Genomic DNA, 22952 nt, shown 5'->3' with positions numbered 1-22952 from the left:
CTGAAAAACTCCAAACATTGATCATGCAAGAATGGGCTGCCGTCAGTAAAGATGTGGCCCAGAAATTGACTGACAGCAGATCAGGACGAATTACAGAGGTCTTGAAAAAGGGTCAACACTGCAAATATTGACTCTTTACATAAACAATGTAATCGTCAATAAAAGCCTTTGACATTTAAGAAATGCCTGCAACTGTACTTCAGTATATCATAGCAACATCTGACAAAAAGATCGAAAAACACTGAAGCAGCAGGCTTTGTGAAAATATTTGTGTCACTCAAAACATTTGGCCTCGGCTGTAACAGGTATATTATTTTTCACTCTTACAAATAATCCAATTCCTACAAGATAGCAACATTTAAAAAACATTTTAATGTTAATTTAAAAAAAAAACACTTTAAAAACAATTCTCAGCACTTTATGAATGTATTTATATCAATATTTTATTTAGCATCTGAGAGATGATCCTTGTTAATTAGCATATTCATGATGTGTCTGCCATCACCCAGCTGCACAACAGTGTATGCCTATATACAAGTTTCATTCAGGCTCCTATTTATTTAGATAAAGCTTATCCTATTGACTTTTAATTAGTCTTTGGAAGAATAGTTTATATTTTGATACTATAATACCGGTTTCCTATCAACCATAGCCAATTTGGTGTTTTTTTGTGTGTCATGTACAGTGCATGTGAATTAACCTACTTGCACTCCCAGTTATATAACCTTGATAGCGCCTTTAACTTCTTTTAATTATTAATACGCTTTTAAATACTTAAAATGCATAAATTCCTTTTGTCCTAACACACACATTATAAGTCTAATGTAGAAGCTTGTGCTTTACATTTGAAATCTGAACTTGTCGTTTGTATTTGTTATATTTACATTTTTTAAATAACTCCACGGTAGCCATTTAGGTGGAAAATGATTTCCTTGACTATAGAAAACAGCAATAATGCACCTTTCCCCCCCAATGTTTGGAAACCCCATCTTTCCACAGGGATTGTCTTCATCTTAAAATGATAGCAGGATAAAAGACCATACCGTATACCAGGGGTGCCCAACCTTGTGAAGGCAGAGGGCCACTTAAGCGACTTAGTAACCAGTCGTGAACCACAATGAGCGGAGTGGGCAGGTGACAGGTCTGTGTCCAGTCTGCACATGCAAAGCAGACACAGACAGCTCAATCTACTCTATGGGCCCTCTGATCCAATCAGATGGAAGGGGACGGATCCACTTTTTTTTAGCAGATCGGATTGGAGGTAGGCAGGTGTAAACAAACAAAATTCTGTTTACATCTGCCGCTCCATAGAGGTGAATGGAGGGTCCGATTGGGTTGGACCGATCATGTGAAAGAGGCCTAAGGCTGCTTTTACACCGATGGTCTGCATTTTATGTAGTTTTCCCGCTGGTTAGCTGCACTTTGCCATAGACGTCTATTATATCCTGCAAGTGTGGTGCACTTTCTGTAAAAGCCGCTTGCTTCCTCTTGGCAACCTGCAATCTGTGTTTTCCGCACAAGCCATTCCAGGGCAGGAGGTCGCAGGCCACTTTAGAGGGCTCCGCGGGCCACTGGTTGGCTACCCCTGCCGTATACCGAGTAATTTTTTTCATCCCTCAGGACCCATTATCGTAAAAACAATACCCAATTTTTTTTGTAAAATATAAAAGATGTTAAGCCGAGTAAATAGATACCAACCATGTCATGCTTTAAAACTGCGCACGCTCGTAGAATGGTGCCAAACTATGGTACTTAAAGTGTTACTAAACCCAGGACCCTAAATTTATTATATCTGGTCCCCCATAGTACATGGAAATTTAATTATTTTAGTAACTATAAACGGCCAAATACAGTTTTCTCAACAGCAGTTTATTGCAGTCGTGACATATATCAGTGTCTGGCCAAGCACTGGTTAAAGCTCATAGGAGTTTTTCAACTGTCCTATGAGACTACAAGACCCCCGACCTTCTGTCTGGACAGTGCTGATCATATTCATACTCCCAAGAAAAAAAGGAAAACCTCCCTAGCAATACACCAAACTGAGCATGTGCAGCCTGACTCCATAGACTCTGTGCCATCAGGAAATTATCAGGGGACAGTGGAAGGAGGAGAGGATCAGAGAAGACAGGATCAAACAGCCTTTTTTACACAATGCAGAGGATTAACCCCTTAGGTTCCACAGTACGTATAACAAGTATGCTTTACAGCGTATACAAACCGATTTTTACGGTTGTGGGTTTAGGGACACTTTGAAAATCTCCATAGGGGTTGCTTTAAAATTTTCTACAGGTTACCAGTTTAGAGTTAGAGGTGGTCTAGTGGTAAAATTGTGCACAATCGAACATTCGTGGTGCGAATCATGTGTGGTGTGAACACCATTTACATATGTGGGAGTAGCTACTGCCCACAAGCACGGGGGACGGGACTGGGGTGATTAATTTTTATACAATTTCCTTAATTACCTTTACACAACGGGTATTTTGTAAGGGCACAAACCTCCTTTCCACCTCAGGTTATTCTGATGGGCAAAGGGATGAAGGGCTGCTCCAGCTCATAGTTGTGCTTGCAATCGGATGTTGACAGGCTCAGCAGAGCAGATAAAGTTACCCTGGTAAACAGATACCAAGGAGCCTAAAGCAGAACTCCTGCTAAAACTCCCACTCAGACTGACAATGCTTCTTGTCCAAGGGTGTCCGTTTGACCACTTCATCCAGACTGCAGACACCCAAAGACAGGAAGTGTGATCCTGGCTGGATCACCAGTTGAGAAGGGGAAAAAAAAACGAATGTAGCCAACAATTGGTAAGCTGCAATGTAATACATTTTTGGTTTTGGGTTCAATCTTTCTCCAAGCTGTTGAAGGTACTAATGTGCAAGGTACAGGCAGCCACCAGGTTACAAACAAGATGTCTGCAGGTTTGTTGAATTTGTAAGTCAGAATAGGTACGTGTTGGGTTGTTGTGGAAACAAGGATTGGTGACAAATCTTCAGTGGAGACATCGTCCCATGATAACTCTTACAGGAGTGAATTCCCCTCCCTAGGGGTAGATTTCTAGATTTCTCACTTCCTGTTGTATCCCTCCATTTGTAAGTAATAGTCGAATGTTTGTAACCCGGGGACCGCCTGTATGGACAAAATATTAAAGCAGAACCTCACCCAAGGGGAAGTTTCACTTCTTGCCTTTTTTGATGCGGCAGATTCACTACAAGTCCCCCTCGCCTGCAGCCTTCTGGCATACATTACTGGTCTTAGGAGGCTAAGGAACCAGTCACAAAGCTCAGCTCATGCCTGTGTAGTGGGCAGCCGGCTGTGAAGCTACAAGGAGTCAAACAAGTGCTCAGTGTTAGCATTCTGGCCCCGGGGACCTGAGGACCAGTGAAGAACTGGCTCAGGTGAGGACAGCAAAGCATCCTTGGACAGGTAAGCTTTAACTTTTTTTTTCAACTTTTAATAGCTTCTTCCTAGGGCAAAGAACCGCTTTATTTGCTAAAACATGCTTTTCCTTACAACCAATGGCATCCATTTTCTTTAAGGATAATTTGGAAACATTTAAGTGAAGGCAATTGATCTGACTGTGTGGGTCAAAAAGGACATTTTTCTCACAGGTAATTCTGTTCTGCCTTCCTCTAGACCAAAGCCATTGTATTTTGCAAGAGGATAAACAGGTTACCTAGAATGTATTGGCAATATGTGTTCATATAGTTAACATTTAATGGTGTGGTATTCAGACTATTTTACAAATTACTGTATAAGGTACTCAGCTGCACACCAGTATCAATGCCAAAAAAAAAAAAAAAAAAAAAAGAGGAAGATTTTGTTTCAGGCTTGTAGCATTATGAAAAGCTTGGTCAAATTTCAGTTTTATCGCACGGCTCATCTGCTCGCTTGAACTTCTGTCCCTTACCATACTCATTTTGTTTTTCAGCGCAAGCAAAGATTTCAGGATAGTACTTGCTCAAATGCTAAAAATAGGCCCGGTCTCCACAGAGAGACACATTACTTTTAAATAGAATTCAGAGGCATTAGGCGAGCAAAGTATTTGGAAACACAACAGAAAAAAATAAAATAAAAATTAGAACAGAATTGTAATTGTTATATTGATGAATCCATACAAAACACCCACATGTGACCTTTCTATGGCAGAATTCTTAAATAGACCCAACTAAATGAAGTGACTGAATAACCACAACAAATTCAAGGGCCCATGATTCAGGCCCCGTGTCAAATACAAGTGCTTTCAGTAAAAGTGCCCCACACTATAAAATGCAATGTGTAAAAAATATTCTCACAGCTACAGCAGAGTAGATAAAGTGCAAATGATTGAACCCAAAACGGAATACGCTGCAGTTTAGCCAATCACTGGATGTGGTGGCTGCATTTGCCAGGACGCTTTCTACGTTGCAGATAGAGAAAGGAGCTGTGTGTTAGAGAGTGTCCTGACTCTCCTGTAGTCCAAGGGAGGGGGCGAGCACGACACTCCACACCAGGGAGAAAGCCTTGCATTACGGTGTGTAGTTACAGACAGAACAGGAAGTGAGGATTTCTCAGAAGAAATAAGGACATTTAAAAGCAAAATCTAAGGATGAGGTAAGTAAAGGAGGACTGCACTGAGGTAAAGGAAGCCATTTAGGAAAAACATTTTTTACCATTACAACCCCTTTAAATCTACTCCCACCTTCATTCTAAACCTACTTACCCATTTTGAAGTCCATCCGGTCACATGTTCTCTCCCAGTGCTAGCTCCTGTATAGAGGAGAGATTGCAAACAATGGCTGCAGAGCCTGGGTGATGACATCAGCCATAGGCTTACTATGAAGTCTGTTGGCTGTCATCCCTCATCTACACCGAAGCTGGTCATATGATCAGACTGGAGCGACTTCAGAATAGTTAGGTATAGATTAGGCTTAGAAAGGGGGTGGGAGTAGATTTAAGATTAGATTTTGACTTGTCTTCCACTTTAAAAAGAGAAGTGCAGAATAAGAAAATAAAAATAAACTTTCATACTCACCTAGGTAGATGCAGCATTGATTTGATGCTGCATCTTCCCCCCGCTGCCACTATACTGAGAACTGAGAGATCGAATATCGCTGATCACTCAGTTCTCAATCTTCAGTAAGTAGAACCCGTGACTCAGTCACCAAGTCTCTGCTTTGCCCCTCCAGTCCTCACTGAAGTGGCGGATTTAGTGAACCTTAAAAATCCAGATGCAGGCAAAACAGACAGAAAATTGCAGCAATTACCTGGTCTTGGCACTGGCTGGGCAGCAGGAGCCTGAGTCTTCCTGGCAGATGCACCTTCCTGTAGAGAAATGTAAATATTGTTTAGGGGAAGTAAATTCTGAAATGCATTTTAAAGTATATGTAAACTCTCACCTTGTATAACAACCCATTCAGTTTAAAAACATAAAAATGTGTAGCTACATAAAAAAACAAAAAAAACTGCCTTTTTCATCACATTCCTTCTGTTCTCAGCTGCATAGGCAGCTCAGAGAGGAGAAACAGCAGGACACTGGTCTTCCAAGTGAATGGTTGTGCAGATGTTGGCACGTCAGCACAAGTCTATTCATTGGGGAAGAGCAGACAGTTCCCAGCACAGCCATAAAACCGACCACACTGTGTTGTCAAGCCTGGTGTGGTCAGTTTTTTAAAAATAGGTAAGCAGAGGTACTGGCAGGAACACCAGGAATTTCACACAAAGGAAGCACTACAAAGAGAACAGGATACTTTTTCAAAAAAGTACATGGTACAGCGGGCACATATCAGGAAAATGAAATGTTGAGGTAACCGTCTTTAACGCTGGGTTCCAGTCACTTTTTTTGGCCATTGAAATATTATGCAGATAAAGTTCCCATTAAAGAGCATCAAACCTACCACATCGTTGTCTACAATAATAAAAAAAAACTCGCTCCACTGCTGTCCAGAACGATGTGGCAGTTTCCATCTCCTGTGTGGGCAATTGAAGCCCAGTACATTTTTTTTCACTCTTCCTGGCGAGATGTGCATGCTGGGTAAGCTTTAAATCCCGCGCATGCGCATTAGAGCGGCTATTGTTTGTGCCGTTGTCATAACGGGCGGCAGAGGAACGTCCCGCCCCGTTATGACAACGATAACAGAATCCCCACACTCTCGTCCTGCAGATGAATGAAAAGTAAGGGCTTTGTGCTCTTATTAAACATGGCGCTGTAAACAGCACCTGTACTGTCCTTAGGAGTGCACAGACTCCTGGGAAATTATGACACTACATTCCCAGGAGTCTACGCGGTGTAGGCTAGAAAGCACAAGCACCGCGGTGCAGGAAGAGGGAAGACTGACATTTTTTAAAAACTACTGATGTACAGTTTATTTTTGAGGGTGGAGCTCCGCTTTAAGGACTTAAGCTGGGTACAAACAAATAAAAAAAAAAAAAAAAAACAGTCTGGTTTGACAGGAACCAGACAATTTTTGACCAAGACTACTGGAAAACCTTATTAGATCAGCAGCTTGCAGCTGATGGATGCAGGAATCTTAGCCCATTGGTGATAAAAAATTACCAAAAGAAAGCTTAAAAAAAAAAAAAAAAAAAAGCATTAAAATGTGTGGAACAGTATTTCAAATGAAAACTACTTAAAATATTGATAAGAGTTGTGAAATGTTAGTCAGTCCTTATCTAGAAATTGAAAAAGCAAAAAAAGGTAATACAATGCATGCATCCCAAATCCGTTTTGCATTACAAAGCAATTTTACAATTTATTCCTGAATTGTAATACTAAAGCGAAAAACACACACACACACACACACACACACACACACACGGCCGCCTGGAAGGTGGACAACATTAGACCCAGGACCTGCATGCAAGGACAGGACACCCAAACAGCAGTCCTAAATTAATGAAGCATGTCCATTGGGAGGAACACCTTGGCCTGCACCGAGTCAAGAATCCGACCCAGACACTCCAGCCTCCTTGTCATAGTCAAGGTGGACTTTTTAAGATTGAGCACCTATCCGCATTCCTGCAGATTCCCCTCTAATCTCCATGTTAGTTAATAGATAATTGGTGTGGCAGGTCACACAAATTATCCTTGGGTGGGTGACATCCATGTTGTCCAACAGCACAAATGGAGGCTCTGGGCATAGGAGAAGGTGGTCATTCTGCGATCTCCTGTTGTCATAACACTAGCACCAGGGCAGACACCTTTGTAAAAAAAAAAAAAATGAAGGGGGCAGAGGACAGGCTAAAGCGAAGCGCCAAACTGAAAATGTGCATCCCCGATCGTAGAACCCAAGAAACGTTGATGCCCACCAAAGAAAAGTACGTGCAAGTATGCATCCTTGAGATCTATGGAGGCCAGTAAATTCCCCTGATGAGCTGGGGCAAGAATAAGTAGTGCTGTGTCAGTCAAGGAACATATGAGAAATCCACATTGAGTGCTTATTATAATAAATAAAAGTAAAAATGTACATGGACCATGGGAATAAAAATTACAGGAAGCAACTTAAACAAGCTTTTCTGAAGTGCAAAAAATATATACGCACCATGTAACATAAGTTTGTACTATTGTAATGATGCACAAGTAGAAATAAAAGACTTAAAACTACAGTCTGCATAAAAGCGCTTGTTGCTAATTATATGATTATGTACCCATTGTTTCTGTCATGTTAAACTTTGTGACCTTGACTACAAAAAAAAAAGAATTAAATGTGAAAAAAAAAAAAAAAAAAGCGCTTGTCGATCTAAAAAATTCCAATACTTCAAGATGTGGTGCTGTGGCATCAAAGGACAGAAAAGCTCCACTCCTGTGAACAAGGACCAAATTGATGCTGCAGGGGGCTTACAAGCACAAAGGCTTGACAACATTTTGAAAAACAGATGCCACTACACTTCGATGTGCAGGTGGGTAGTACAAGAAACCATATGTACACCACACAGGTGTTCTGGGATCACCCACGACTGGAAATTTGAAACATCAGGACAAGTCGAAGAACTGTGTGATGCCATAAGTCTGCAGATAGACTCCCAAATGCGAATATACTATGGTCACATACGAAGGAGAGATAGATTTTACCTTTCTTTTCAGTAAGGGGTTTAATGTGACCATAAAATACATCAGTAAATGCCATCACAATGGGAGAAAAGGACAAATGCAGTTACCGGGTGCTCTACTTTGTAACATATTCTCCAGCACCACCAATGGTTAAAGCAAGTGCTTTGAGAATACTTAATCCTAGTACACATTCGACCTGTGGTTTGGAAGCCGGTCCAACAGATGTGCATGTTTTTGACAGGTATCGTTGCCCACTACTGGGAGACGGGGGAGTGGCCCAGTCTCTTGGAAGTTCAGCCCACTTCTCCTTCGGCCGCCACTGGACCAATTAGAAAGCACAATGTGCTTCATGCATGTGCAGTAGGGAACCAGCTGTGAAGCCGAAAGGCTTCACTGCTGGGTTCCCTTACCAGGAATGGCAGCGTCTGCACCCGACCGCTTACCTGAAAATCAACTGGGGTGCCAACATCGTGGGCTCCCTGGACAGGCAAGTGTCCAGATATTAAAGAACTGTAGTTTACTCACAGAATTTGTAATAAAAACATCTTTGCCATTCTGAAGCTTCCATCCAACCACTTTGTGTAAGTGTATACACACACACACACACACACACACAGTGATTCTGTACTTGCTAAATGGGCTGCAGAATCCTCACTTCACCAAGTCGGGCTGCAACCATTCTAACTGTGGGTAGCTGAAGCTGCTGCCTGTTCACTTCCTGGATTTACACACACACACACACACACACACACACCTCCAGCTCTTCCGCTTTTCATTGGCCCCCGTATGACTCAACCCCCCTCCCTTCCTGGCAAACTCAGAGTTTGATCTGTGAAGGTCATAAGCCATGGCTCGACAAATCCCGGTCGCCAGGGCGACTAGAAATAACGTCCTGGCGACTTGGCTTGGAAGGTGGGCAAAAAAAAAAAAAAAATTTAGTTCCATAGGATCAGCGCTCCGGACTAGGCCCGAAGCCGCGGCCTCGCCTAAAACATCCTGCCCGCAGCGATCCTGGGAAAAGGCCCAGGATCGCTGCGGGCAGGATGTTTTAGGTGAGGCCGAGGCTTTGGCCTAGTCGGGAGCGCCTTTTCCCCAGGATCGCAGCAGACTAGGCCCCAACCTCCCCCGCCGCTCGACCACGGGGGGCCCGTGATGTCCGGTAATTGAGGCAGCGGCTTTGCGGCCTTGTGAAGTCCCCAGTTCTTCCTTGTGTGAGCTGGCGCCATCTGGTGGTGGCCGTTGGTATTACAAGTTAAGCATTACAAGTTAAACAGCAATTCTAATGTCATTTTTCACTGCCATCTTCTTCCCTCTAATTAGAACCCCCAAACATTATATACATTTTTTTTATCCGAACACCCTAGAGAATAAAATGGCGATCGATGCAATACTTTGTCACGCCGTATTTGCGCAGCGGTCTTACAAGCGCACTTTTTTGGGGGAAAAATCACTTTTTTTAATTAAAAAATAAGACAACAGTAAAGTTATCCCCATTTTTGTAATATTATGAAAGATAATGTTACGCCGAGTAAATTCATACCCAACATGTCACGCTTCAAAATTGCGTCCACTCGTGGAATGCCGACAAACTTTTACCCTTTAAAATCTTCATAGGCGAAGTTCAAAAAAAATCTACAGGTTGCATGTTTTGAGTTACAGAGGAGGTCTAGGGCTAGAATTATTGCTCTCGCTCTACCAATCGCGGCGATACCTCACATGTGTGGTTTGAACACCGTTTACATATGCGGGCGCTGCTCACGTATGTGTTCGCTTCTGCACGAAAGCTCGCCAGGACGCGGTGCGTTTTCTGGCTACCAACTTTTTTAGCTGGCTCCTAGATTCCAAGCAAATTTGTCAAACCCTGTCATAAGCCTAGGCTAATGACCCCCCAAAAAAAAGGAAGTGGGCTATATACAAGGTTTTTTTACTGGCAGAAAAAAAAAATGTTTTACTATCCAACGTTAAACAAGGGCAGAGGATTTCATAGAAAGTTAAAAAAAAATGACTGAAGGTCTGCTTTAAAGGTCAGCAGCTGCAGTATTTGTAGCTGCCGACGTAATTTTTCATGGAGGGGCTGGACCTCTTTAGGGAGCTGGTCTATGAAAAGCAATCATTTGTAGATTGCTTTTCAGAGTGTGAATGAAACTGCATATGAAAAGAGGGCTAAATCACATCTTGTTCATTGAAAAAGCAGAGTCCCAATTGATCTCTCTTACCAACATAGCCTAGATATTCAAATACTTAAATAACCTTGATTTCTATAAAATGAACACGGCACAATTTGGTCCTGCACTCCTTATGTCCTCCATTCAGACTGTATTGTCAAGTATCCCAGGCCTAAGAACTTGCCCAGTCTGTGACTGGATAATGAAGGCACAATTATGGGGGCATCACACTGCAGCCATCAGTAATAAATATGTACTATGCAATTGAGCCCAGCTAGATTACTATGCTGGCTCCTTTTTTCCAAGGCCAACATTATTATGTAGCCCTGCATTGATTATTATGCAAAGCCCCGCCCATATTCTAGGAGGCGGAGGAGAGCAGCAGCTGCAGGGAGATTAAAGAATGTAGGCATTTCACCGTATTGTGTAGCTCCTAGATACAATGAGCATTTCACATTTGAAGTAAAGAGGGGGCCCCACTATGAGAGTTGCCTTCAGGAAATACTTGTTGGCTCGTTCAGGCACCTGAGCATTTTAGCTTGCAGCTCTGCATACAAAGTCATGGCTGGCACAGGTGCGCAAGCAAGATGCATGTGTGCCAAACAGCCTATTTAATGAATGGCCTTACCAGATTTCAGGTTGTAACCTGATCTGCATGGTGTGTGCTACCTAATTCATGACCCATCTTAGTCTGGATTCACACCTATGCATTTTTAGTGCTTTTTGCACTACAGAACGTGTTCCATAAAAAAACAACATGTTAAATGGACTGTAGTGCAAATCTGCAAAAAACAAAAAAAATGCATAGATGTGAATCCAGTCTTACTCCTGACCTGTCCTTGGATTCTGTGTTTTCTTTGCTTGTCCACTTTGACCTTATCTTCATGATTTAGTACTGCATTGCCTGCTCATTGCCAACTGTGGCCTGCTCTGTGACTTTGTCCCATACTACTGGCCAGGTGCCTGCTCTGGTCAACACACAGATCCAGCTGTTGACTTCAAATGACTATACCTACTGCTAATGTGGTTAAATAACTAGGGTCAATCCAGAATTTCCATTTAATTGTTACTTCCCCTTGGTCCAGACAACTTGCCAGCCTGACACTACTTCCCATACTCTACAGGTAGGCCCTTCCTGGTCACCATCACCAAAGGGTCTTGCAAGCAACATCTTTTGACAGTTGCAATACAAGAGGTTTCCCTTATCATATTGCTTTCCCATCAGGTAGGTGACAGTATCAGTCAGTCAATGGTGGAGCCTGAAAGGGAGACCTCTCTGCTGAAAACCCTCTGCCAGCTAATTGTCACATTGCCTCAGGCAGTTAAAGGACTTCAGGATAACTTCAAACAAATTGAGAGGCATGTTAATTTCCTAACAACGCAACTACCCTCCTTCAGATCGGACATCTGTTCCAGCAGCCATACATTTGCATAAATCGATCATTCCAGCCCCCTCACCAGAATCCAGGGTCTCTTTGGCTGTAGGTTGTAAAAAATTCCAAGCATTCAAGAATTTCTGTCATCCTTACTTCTCACTCTATCCCAGAACATTTTCATTGAGGTTACTAAATTAAGATTTGTCATTTCTCTGCCTCATGGGGAATCCCAGTCATGGGCCCATTGCCTCCTTTTACAGCATCATCCTGCTTTACCGTTATACTGCCATGTAATTCGACTGCAGAGAACATGCTTAGTAATGTGACAGGGTAAAAGGCCAACAGAAGACGATTTAGTTGATTTTTGAGTATAGATACTACATTTGATTTAGGCAGCATTCTGCCATTAATCTCCCCTTGGCCTTTCCAAAACATTGAAGCATGAACTAGCCAGACCAATTAACTAGAATATTTGGTTTGTCACAATTCGATTGACCAATACCTAGGAGAGACAGATTGAAGAAAAACAAAAAAACAAAAACTAAAACATAGTAGCCATCAGGACCCAGACGCCTTGTTAGTGATTACTACTTCTGGTACCCCACCAGCAGGACTAGTAGATTTCTGTTCACCAGCTTGTTGTTGCCTTACCTGGCCCCCAACGAATGGCATAAGTGACGGCAAATCACGTTCTGTACTCTGCCATGGGACACTAGTAACTTTCTACAGGCCTATCCCGTAAGGCCATGGAAAGCACTGACTGGTCCCATGTAGTTCAACCTACGAAGACCAACCAAGCTCATACAACTCGTGATCATACGGCAGCTTCACCACAGTCCTTGCCATTATTGTTTCAGGGGCCTGAAGATGTTTTATGAACTCCGTTTGCTGCACAGCATTGCCCATCTCTTGGCATTAGGGAAAACATAACAAAAATACAGGGATTATCTATCCATCTGGCAGATGGCATTGGTATAAAGTCTAGCCTGGTTTCTCAAAAGACTCTACAATTTCTGTTGTACTTCTTCAGGACACAAAGAGTTACTGCATCTGGATATTATGTCGCATCAACTGGCTTACTAAGGAATTCACCTCGACATTGATCTTACATCAGAAGCACTGCCACCCAGGTCACCAGAACTAGAGTACCCATTGAAAGAAAGATTCTGCCTCTTATTTTCCTGGGTTCAACAAAAATTGTTTTTTTTTTTACTTTCAATGCCAATTGTAAACAGGACAAATAGAGGGTGAATACCTCTAATGGGGGCAGTGACTGCAATAAAAGCTTAACAGGTGTTCTAATCCATTTCCACTCTGTCCAAAACTAAAGACAAAAAGTTAAATTACACTTTAAAAGGCCAAGTTCACCTTCTGGAGCGAGACTGGTGCTGAAGCATGTTGCATCCTATTTAGGGGGGGGGGGGTAACATGCTACAGCGCCAGTCCCAGAACCCCCCCCCAGTGGGAATGGGTTTCTCTCCTCATGCACTGACATTTGAAAAAGGCATGGCTGCAGAATATGTGTAGTTTTCAATAGATTGTGAGGCTGCTGATGAGTACACTAAAAAAATAAAGCCGTACAGGCAAAAAAGCTGGAGGATTTGTCTGCAGGAGCCCAAAAACGCAACCGTGATGAGATCCACTGATCAGGGGTGCAATGCATCGAAGGCTCCCGGGCCAGAAATAATAAACGCACATTAATTTGCCTGCAAAAAAGCAAACGCTGCAAAACGAATTTTTAACGCGGCATTCTACAGCTAAAGCTACTGCCATTTTTCAGAATGTCCTGTGTGCATGAGGCCTTAGATTCAGGGTCTTCAGTTCTAACCGTCATATCCTACATGAAGCCAACAGACTCAAGCAGAAGACAAGAAATTCTTTGACAGGTTTAGGGGGAACAAGGTGTGGCCATCTATGGCAAGATGATCTTTGTCCCTTAGGCTTGCCATACATTATACAATTTTGTTTTAGATTTACCAAAACCATATAATAAGAGGTCAAGTTTAAATACTTTCAATTTGTAAATTGAAAGGAAATTAAATAAGAAAAATTGTATAATGCAAGGCCTGCCTAAATTAAACTTGACCCAAGATAAATAGCCCCTTTCCTGACTAAATAAAAAGTTAATTATATGGCTTATGAGCCAACTTTGGTCAAGAATCTTAATATCCATCAATTGTTTCATGCCCCCCTATTAAAATCAATAACCAATCCATTTACAGTTCAAGATCCAGAGACTCCAGATCTGTTTTTCTAATGAAGAACACAAGGATGAAGCCATTCTGGACTGCATGAAAATAAATGTCAGACCCAGCTCATCAAATCGAAGAGCTTCAGTCCTGAGGAGAATTCCTGAAAGCCAAACACTTATGCTGTTAGCCTTCACATCACCGGAAGACTAGCAACTTAAGGCAATATCAGATGGCTGTGAGAGACACTGGAGTACATACCCTTACACATACCAAACGAGTTTACTGTTGTATCATTACCCCCTCCCAAAAAAAAAAGGCTGCAGCACACAAGTGACATAGCTTTCAGTAAGATATACCCCTTGTGCCAATTCCTCGGTGCGGCGGGGGCTATTATAACCAACAGGCTGTCACAAGCTCAAAAGAGCCTGAATACACCTGGCCTTTCTGGCCAGATCAGCTTTCAAAGAAGCCATACTACAACTTCTTTGGCTAGAAAGTGATCGTGTGGGTGGTACTTAAGGTGCTCTTGGCTCCTCCCCCCTGCCCCCATTGCAAGCAGCTTGCTATGGGGGTGCTCCGGTTTGCCCACTCCCAAGCCCTGTTGTGTCTCCACAACAGGGCTTATTCCCACCACCTCCCTCCTCACTGGCTGTAATTGACAATAGTGGAAGTAAATGGCTCCCACTGCTGTTTCTAAGCTAATGAGGGAGAGCGCTGTTCTCATGCACACCACTGGATCAAGATCGGGCTCAGGTAAGTATTAAGGAGTCTCTGGGGCAGGGGAGGATGCACACAGATTTTTATTTTTACCTTCATGCACAGAATGCATCAAAAAGGTAAAAACCTTTAGCCTATAGAACCACTTTAAGCAAAGAGCAGTGTTTGCCCACACCGGAAGCACTGGTGTTCTGTGCATCTGCATGCACACAGTCCCATTCATGTCTATTGAGACACAGCTGCAGCATGGACGCAGCAGCTGGTCCCAATTAGACATCCATTTGAGTGCCCCCAAGTGCAGGTTGGGGGGGATGACACCCACACAGGTGTCAAATTGGGAGCAGTGGCCATGTGTGCAGCTGCTGCCTGTACAGCCCCATGCAGGCAAGCATGATCCTTCGCATAGATGTATGCTGAATTATGCCCGTGTGAAAGAGGCCTAAAGTAGGCAAAGCACATCTCTGCTTTAAAAGTTATAAACACATACATATAAAGAAAGATTGAATGCGTATACACCTAATAACCGTTTATTTTCTGGTGCAAGAGTGTGTGTGTATATATATATATATATATATATATATATATATATATATATATATATATATATATATATATATATATATATATATATATATATATATATATATACATCTATCTCATCATCATATAGAACAAGCCTGACTCTAGTGGCCAACTGTACAATGTCATAAACCAATAAGCCAGAAACGATTTCAAAGAATAAAAAGGCTTTGGGGATTAAAAGACCTGTCATTCATTCCAGTCTCCAGAAATATAAAAAAATAATGCAGCAGTTATTGCAAGTACACAAGAGATGGAAAGGGTGTTTATGATTATTATGTGGCATGCAAACAGCGATAGTCATTAATAAGTGTAAGGATACAATACAGAGCCATTTGCCTTAGTGCATAGTGAATGGACTTAAACCACTGCATACATTTTGTTCTCCCAGTAAAAAAAAAAAAAAAAAAAAAAAAAAAAAAAGGCAGATGCCCAAGCCATTGATTTCATAGCATACATAAGCAGATCATGCTGCAAAGGTTAACACAACTGCTTTATATATTCAAGACTCCAAACAGTCTCTAATGATGCTCATAAGCAGAAAGCATAGGGGCTGGCTACAGCCAGACCAGCAGCTATGAATGCAAACTTGTCACGTGATGGTTATCGAAGCTGTGACGTTAAATCCAGCTCTGTCAGAAGACAGCATAAGTCAAAGCCCACATATAAACCACTGCCTCCTAGAGAGGCAGTAGCAGCCTGGGAAGCAGTCTTGCTTCTCTAGACCACAGCCCTCCCCCCTGAAAGAAGCTCCGTCTTCTTCTCAAGCTGCCTAGCAACAACAAAAGAGGTAAATCCTCTCTACTATTTAATTCAACGAGGCTACTATGTTCTTATGGTGTTTTCTCCAACGTTACAAAGATCTGGCAGTGCTGGCATGGATACAGATGGATGAAAGCTGCATTGGGGACAAAAGGCGAGATCTGTGAAAGATTTCAATACAGCAGAAGCGACTGGGAAGCCATCTGGGTGTGCACAGAGGAAAATGCTGGAGAAATTGTCATTTCTCTGCTAGAGGAATAAGCACAATGCCCCGGACTGGAGCAGGCGAAAGGGCAAGCTGCATGCAGACGGACAGCAGGCACAAGCATTCACAAAAGAGAGATTATTGAAGTGCGCATGTTTCTGCTCAATCCGTTTGACCAAGCGATGACATGCCAAAACTATCCATCTTTTATTAGGTATATTCCTACAACAATGAATTTGTTCAATAAAACACAGGTATGTTCAACTGTTTGGAAGGATTCGATTGTCATCCATGTTTTCTGTGGATTGTTTTTGGGGTGGGTAAAAGTGGAATATTAATAATTAATAATTCATTGTGTGTTAAGCACAGCTGTTTATGGGACGATATTAGATGTGAAAGACGGCTACAAAAATATAACATGGGAATCTGGTAGGGGAGGAGAAAATCTGCAATATGAGATGAAATAAATCCCTTTCAAAGTAGGTCATATTTAATCCTTATCTGAAGTAATCTCCTTCTGATGAACCTAGCATGCTGTTGAGATCAGTGCATCATTAAATTAGATGCCAAAATGAAAGAAGAACTGAAAAACATTTGCATCTTAGCGACTAAAATTATTGTTCTGACTAATACAATTAGCAGTAAGAGACAGCATTGCTAATGACACTTCTGAGGATGAAAAAAAAAATCCATCTTTCTTTGCATGTAAAACACTGCAGGAACTGCACTCATTCCTAATGTTTTCAACACACTATAAATCATGGAAGTGTGGCCAATATAAAATGTGCTTACTTTGCCCTGGGCACTGCAAGCTGGTAATGAAAATGGTTTTACGGTACAAAATCAGAGGCTGGGGAGGGATATTTTGGAATACAGGTTAAGCTGGTCAGGGGAAAAAAAATATATAACATTTTGATGCAGATCTATATATCTTGCATGGCAACTATGAATAAGTATTTCAAGACTTGCAGATTGTTAAAAGGAACCCATTTATTGTGCATGGCCTATTTTATTCCAGTGAATGTAGCAACAGACAAATGCTTAGCCGATTCAACGGACATTCAAGCAATATAAAATACAATTTCAGTTTTGATTCATTAAGAGAATACCTACAAGATGTGCATTTTCTCAATAAAGTAATTCAAATAATTAGCAAGTAAGGTACAGCATTTTTTTTTTTATCATAAAACTATTAGAACTGAGATTCTATTAAACCTTAAGATTTAGTTTTATTTATATAGTGCCAAGATTTTCCAAAGCAAAATACACCAGTGTCTGCCCCCAAAAAGGAGCTCACAATCTAATATTCCTAAGAGAATCCAATATACACACACACAAACACACAAGTGTGGCAAAAGTGAAAAGAAATTGTTCACACAAAAAAGTTTTTACAACAAATGGAAACATTTGAGACTGTAAAAACTATCCAAGTGTTTTTATGCATCCGAAAAGCCATCACATCTTTATTACTCTGACTCTTCACCAGTCATAAAGAGGCCCCATCCGTAGCTAAAGATAACAGTATTAGAATGAAATACTACCGTTTTGTGATAGGGGGAACCATTACCTGCAGTTTACTAAATCTTTCTTGCGGATTCAGATTAAACATGCCAGGACCATGGAAAAAGCTTTTAGTACAATACCATAACTACCTTTGTAAATTGGCGCAATCTCTCTCTCTCTCTCTCTCTCTCTCTCTCTCTCTCTCTCTCTCTCTCCACATACATATATATACACATACATATATATACACATACATATATATACACATACATATATACACACACATATACACACACATATACACACACATATACACACACATATACACACACATATACACACACATATACACACACATATACACACACATATACACACACATATACACACACATATACACACACATATACACACACATATACACACACATATACACACACATATACACACACATATACACACACATATACACACACATATACACACACATATACACACACATATACACACACATATACACACACATATACACACACATATACACACACATATACACACACATATACACACACACACGTGCCTTATAATAGTCCTAAAATGCACCGAGATCATATTGAGGCACTCTCACATTGGTTATATTACAATAGGAAATACATTTGTAATGAAGATGTTCACACAGTGTGGACTTTTGTTTTTGGAGCAGTTACTTCTAGACAGTGGTTAACAGAATTCATTCTAAAAACAGATTGACCTGATGCAGAGATGGATGTATGAGCAACATGCCACTCTAGCTCCATCTAGAGGATCTATCATGATTGAAATGTGATGCATTTATGATGCCTTCAAAATGTTATCCATTTGCTCTAAATCCTATTGATCTCCCCTATTTTTAATACAATTTCTTTGTTTATTTTTTAACTAATGCACCTGTTTCTTAGACAAAGCTAATGGTTTCAAATTTTAAATCCCATTATTATAAGACTTGACAAGGAAGTTACAGTCTGACAATTGAATCTTTTCATTGACTAGTCGCTGTCCATGGGAAACCAGCTAAGCCGTGGAATATGACTAATGCAACGCGACTCCAAATTACAAATTCTGAAACCTGTACATAAGTTCCAACCACTATGCCACCATTTATGAAAATATAAAAGTTGTACAGTCAAACCTGGGAGTAAGAAACTAGAGATTTTTTTTAATTAACCATATAAATTTGATGACCTAACTTTTATGGATCTTTACAATCTATTTTTTTCTTTCTACAGAACGTATAGGAAATGGTTCACAGAACACCGGAAAATGAAGAAAGCCACTGAGATATAGACTGCCCTTTTACTGGGTTGGGATTGATAAACTGGAAATTAGTGCAGATGCAGTATAACTGCCCTGGGATTTCAAAAGCATGCTTCAGTGGAGGAGACGTCATTGCTGTCTTGGCAAAATGACCTGGAATAGTAAAAGGTCACTTTTTCGCACCCATCTCACGGGGCTTTTATCACTGGTGTTTCTGTTCGCAACATTGCTGTTCTGTAACCATCACAATTCCTTCACTGGCAGAGTTGGACTTAAAGAAAATCCAGTGACGCATTCAATTCGTGGATTCAAAGCAACCAAAACTGAAACCAACAGCTCTCTAAGGAATATCTGGAAGGATGCCATTCCACAAACATGGAAGCCTCATACCACTTTAAACCTAAGTAACACAGAGTCACAACAACAACAAGGTGTTACAGGTCTGGAGAATACTTTAAGCACCAATGGGAGTGTTTACAGTGAAAAGGGCTGGGGTCGACAAAATGTATACCATTACAAATATATCATTAATGAGCCAGAGAAATGTCAGGAGAAAAGGCCTTTCTTAATACTCCTCATAGCTGCAGAACCAAGACAAATTGAAGCTCGGCAGGCTATTAGACAGACCTGGGGAAATGAAAGTCTTGCACCAGGAATCCAGATTATAAGGTTGTTTCTTCTGGGTTTACACACCAAGTTAAATGGGTTAATTCAACAGGCCATAGTGGATGAAAGTAAGCAGTATCACGATATCATCCAGCAGGAATACTTAGACACTTATTACAATCTCACCATTAAGACACTTATGGGTATGAACTGGGTAGCAACATACTGCCCCCATGTCCCATATGTCATGAAGACAGACAGTGACATGTTTGTTAATACAGAATACTTGATAAACAAACTACTGAAGCCAGACCAACCACCAAGAACCAACTATTTTACAGGGTATTTAATGAGAGGCTATGCACCCAACCGTAACAGAGACAGCAAGTGGTACATGTCACCAGATTTGTATCCAAGTGAGCGTTATCCTGTGTTTTGTTCTGGAACTGGGTATGTTTTCTCTGGAGATCTAGCAGAAAAAATATTCAAGGTCTCCTTAAGTATTAGACGATTACATTTAGAGGATGTGTATGTTGGTATCTGTCTAGCCAAGCTGCGCATTGACCCTATACCCCCACCAAATGAATTTGTATTCAATCACTGGAGAGTTTCATATTCTAGCTGTAAATATAGCCACCTAATTACCTCTCATCAATTCCAGCCTGGTGAATTGATCAAATACTGGAATCATTTACAACAGAATAAGCACAATGCTTGTGCCAACGCAGCCAAGGAAAAAGCCAGTAGGTATCGGCACCGTAAAATGCACTAAAAAAAGGACAAAAACTGAGGAAAAAAATGGAAACTGGAAATATGAACGCATGGGCAGTGACAACCTTAACTAAAATTTAAATGGAGTGAAAAATTATTTTTTTATTTTTAAGAGTATATAAACCTATATGGGAAAACAGATGAAACGAAAACTGTGGGGAAAATGTGTGTTTATTCTGTGCAATAAGAAGCATGCACACTTCTGTGGTATACCTGATATTTTATGTGCCAATAAAATACAAAAGAACACATTTTTAATACAAATACGAAGCAATATTTGTGGTCCTTTTTATATCAAAATTCTATTCTAGACAACTCTTACTATAGGGTGAAAAAGCTAGTGTTAAACTCGAGAAAGATGCTGAAATATTTCATAAAATCGAAATTCTGTAAGGGGAATCTAGGTAACGTACGTTTGTCACTTATTACACAATTAGATCTTTAAAGATGTCAAAATTAGGATTTAATTGATCACACGCTTGGGTGAGGGACATTTTTTGAATCATCACAGGGTACATATGTGACATTATTAAAAACTCAGTCTTCCTTTGTGATTCTGTAACATAATTTAGAAGTAGATAACAAAAATATAGGTGTTCACACATCTTTAGCCTAATATATCTTTTCACAACCAGCAGTAAAGCTAGAATTGCTGAAGTCCAACACTGCTTCAGTAAGGTTTTAACCCAAATTGTAAAGGAAAGAAAAAGACATACCCTCGACTGAGTTAACGGGGTGGAACCCTAGACTTGCAGGCTGGTAACCCTATAGCTTAATGGCCACTGAAGCCCTCATCAGTTAAAAGCGCACTGTAAAACGTTAACCAAAAAAAAAAGTATTTTTCTTTTCTTCTACATTCTGCGCCAGGTCCCCTGTTACTGGAGTGAAGAGTGAAGTGTAAAACCCCCCCCCCCCCCCCCAAGCTCTACCGCAATAAAAAGATGGACTATGTGTCTGTGGTCTGGCTATGCCATCCAACATGACTCCATAGAAATCAAAAGCCAGCACACGATCGTTTCTTCGTTGAAATTGTATTTTGCACTGAAGCTGTTACAACATCTTTGAAATGCTAATGCGTTTCAGCCTAAGCCTCCCTCATAGCATCATGCTACGAGGAAGGCCTAGGCCGAAATGTGTTAGCATTTCAAAGATGTTGCAACTGTTTCAAAGCTTTTCATTTCTATGCACATCTATAAAGGTCTAACGTAAACAAACGATTTGGGAAGTCCCGTAGACTAGCACACCGTCATTAACCAATAACTTGACCACCCAGGAACTATTAAAGTCTTACTTTCTATTGGTGTAAAGTGGATCAGTAGACAACACAATGAAGTATATAGTATGCCTAATAAGTTAATTGAAAAATATTACAAAATGGTTTCTAAGGATTTGTATGTAAAATAAACTTTACATTTCCCCTACTGATGAGCCTATTCAAGGCATTGGGAGGAATATTGGTGGTCACTGTGTGGAGCAACTACTATGAAACTGAAAAATGCATCCAACTGAATGTTCTCATTTTTGATGGAGTCCGTTTCTCATCCATCCAGACAGGAGGCACCCTAAGACAGGAAATCTGTCACTGGCTGGATAGCTGGGTGCAAATAAAGTGGGGAAAAAAAACTACTGCAGCCACCATGTTTAAGAAACTGTAAGCTGCACTTTTTGGGGAGGAGTATAATACTGCTTTAACTGGGTATATAGCTAAATACAGTCAAAACACTCAACCTTTACCCTGGCAAATGATATTTAACAAGACATGACCCAACACAAGACCTACAAAGAAAGTCAATGAGAACTGGAGAACAGCAGAACAAATGTTTTAAATAGGTGAATTGGCCAATAAATATTTTATTTAGGATGCTTGTTAGCCGTTTTTTTTAAAAAAGATCATTCTTGAACTGGTGAGAGAATTAAGCAGGTGAAAGAACAAGTGGTAGTTCTAAATCCCATACCCAACTTCTGCAGCTTCCCCTCCCCTGAGTTCTAAAGTCGGAAGCTCAGATCATTTAGAATTAGAGGTCATGCTTTGCAGGGCAGTCTTGACAAGACAGTGTGGCTTCGATTTATGTGCAAATGTATGCAACAAAAACCTCTATTCTTACTCTGAAAGGCTAAAAAGTATAATTAGCCTTCTGTGCTACCTAGCTGAATAAAGTGCTGGGTAATTTGAGTATTGTTCTGGTATCAGCATGTCAGCCTTTAAGCCAATATGGATATTAGCTTTAAACCTCGTGGGTGACCTCTAGGGCCACATCCATTTTTATAAAAACATGCACGACCAAAAACAATCAAAAAACTTGCTGTAACATCTGAAAAAGTGTTAGCTGGCATTAAGCTTTAATTTGTTAGTCAAGTCATGTAAATCTGCTAGCGCATCTAAGAAAATTAACTACCACATTCAACAACTGGTAAGCTTCAAAGGATTATATTTCAGCGTCTAGGTTTTAGGCCTGGTTCACAATAGTACGATTTCCAATGCAGCTCGTGTCACACATCACATGACAATGGTGTTCATTCACATTAATGCAGCACAGCACATTTTTGGAAAAGGCGCCAGTGCTGCCGCATTATGTTTATTGTTGGGAACCGGCACCCTAACAACCAGCGACTCATCCTTGCTGCCAGTCGGGGGTTCCCAGCCAACAGCAGAATAAGCAAAGGAGCCTGTCATTAAGAAGCGTGGGGGGTCCCCCCACAATCCAAACAAGGTCATTTAAGGGGGACTACATATTGAAAATAAAAAAAAAAAAAAAAAGA

General features: G+C 40.9%; 2 protein-coding genes across 2 annotated transcripts in view; one reads left to right on the top strand and one right to left on the bottom strand.

Annotated features, from left to right (window-relative positions):
* Window positions 1-22952, bottom strand: part of CDC73 (cell division cycle 73) — a 150907-nt gene that overhangs the window by 44004 nt on the left and 83951 nt on the right. The window contains exon 11 of the mRNA XM_040359812.1: window positions 5241-5298. Coding sequence (XP_040215746.1) covers window positions 5241-5298 — 58 coding nt within the window. The remainder of the gene's footprint in view (window positions 1-5240; window positions 5299-22952) is intronic.
* Window positions 15709-20459, top strand: B3GALT2 (beta-1,3-galactosyltransferase 2). The gene is made up of 2 exons (XM_040359814.1): window positions 15709-16273; window positions 18788-20459. Exon 2 carries the CDS (start codon window positions 18925-18927, stop codon window positions 20191-20193), a length of 1269 nt encoding a protein of 422 aa, XP_040215748.1. The 5' UTR covers window positions 15709-16273; window positions 18788-18924; the 3' UTR covers window positions 20194-20459.

The sequence above is a fragment of the Rana temporaria genome, chromosome 7, assembly GCF_905171775.1.
Source record: "Rana temporaria chromosome 7, aRanTem1.1, whole genome shotgun sequence".
Taxonomy (NCBI): domain Eukaryota; kingdom Metazoa; phylum Chordata; class Amphibia; order Anura; family Ranidae; genus Rana; species Rana temporaria.
Note: the sequence above shows the minus strand (reverse complement) of the source record. Positions and strands in the feature narration are given on the sequence as shown.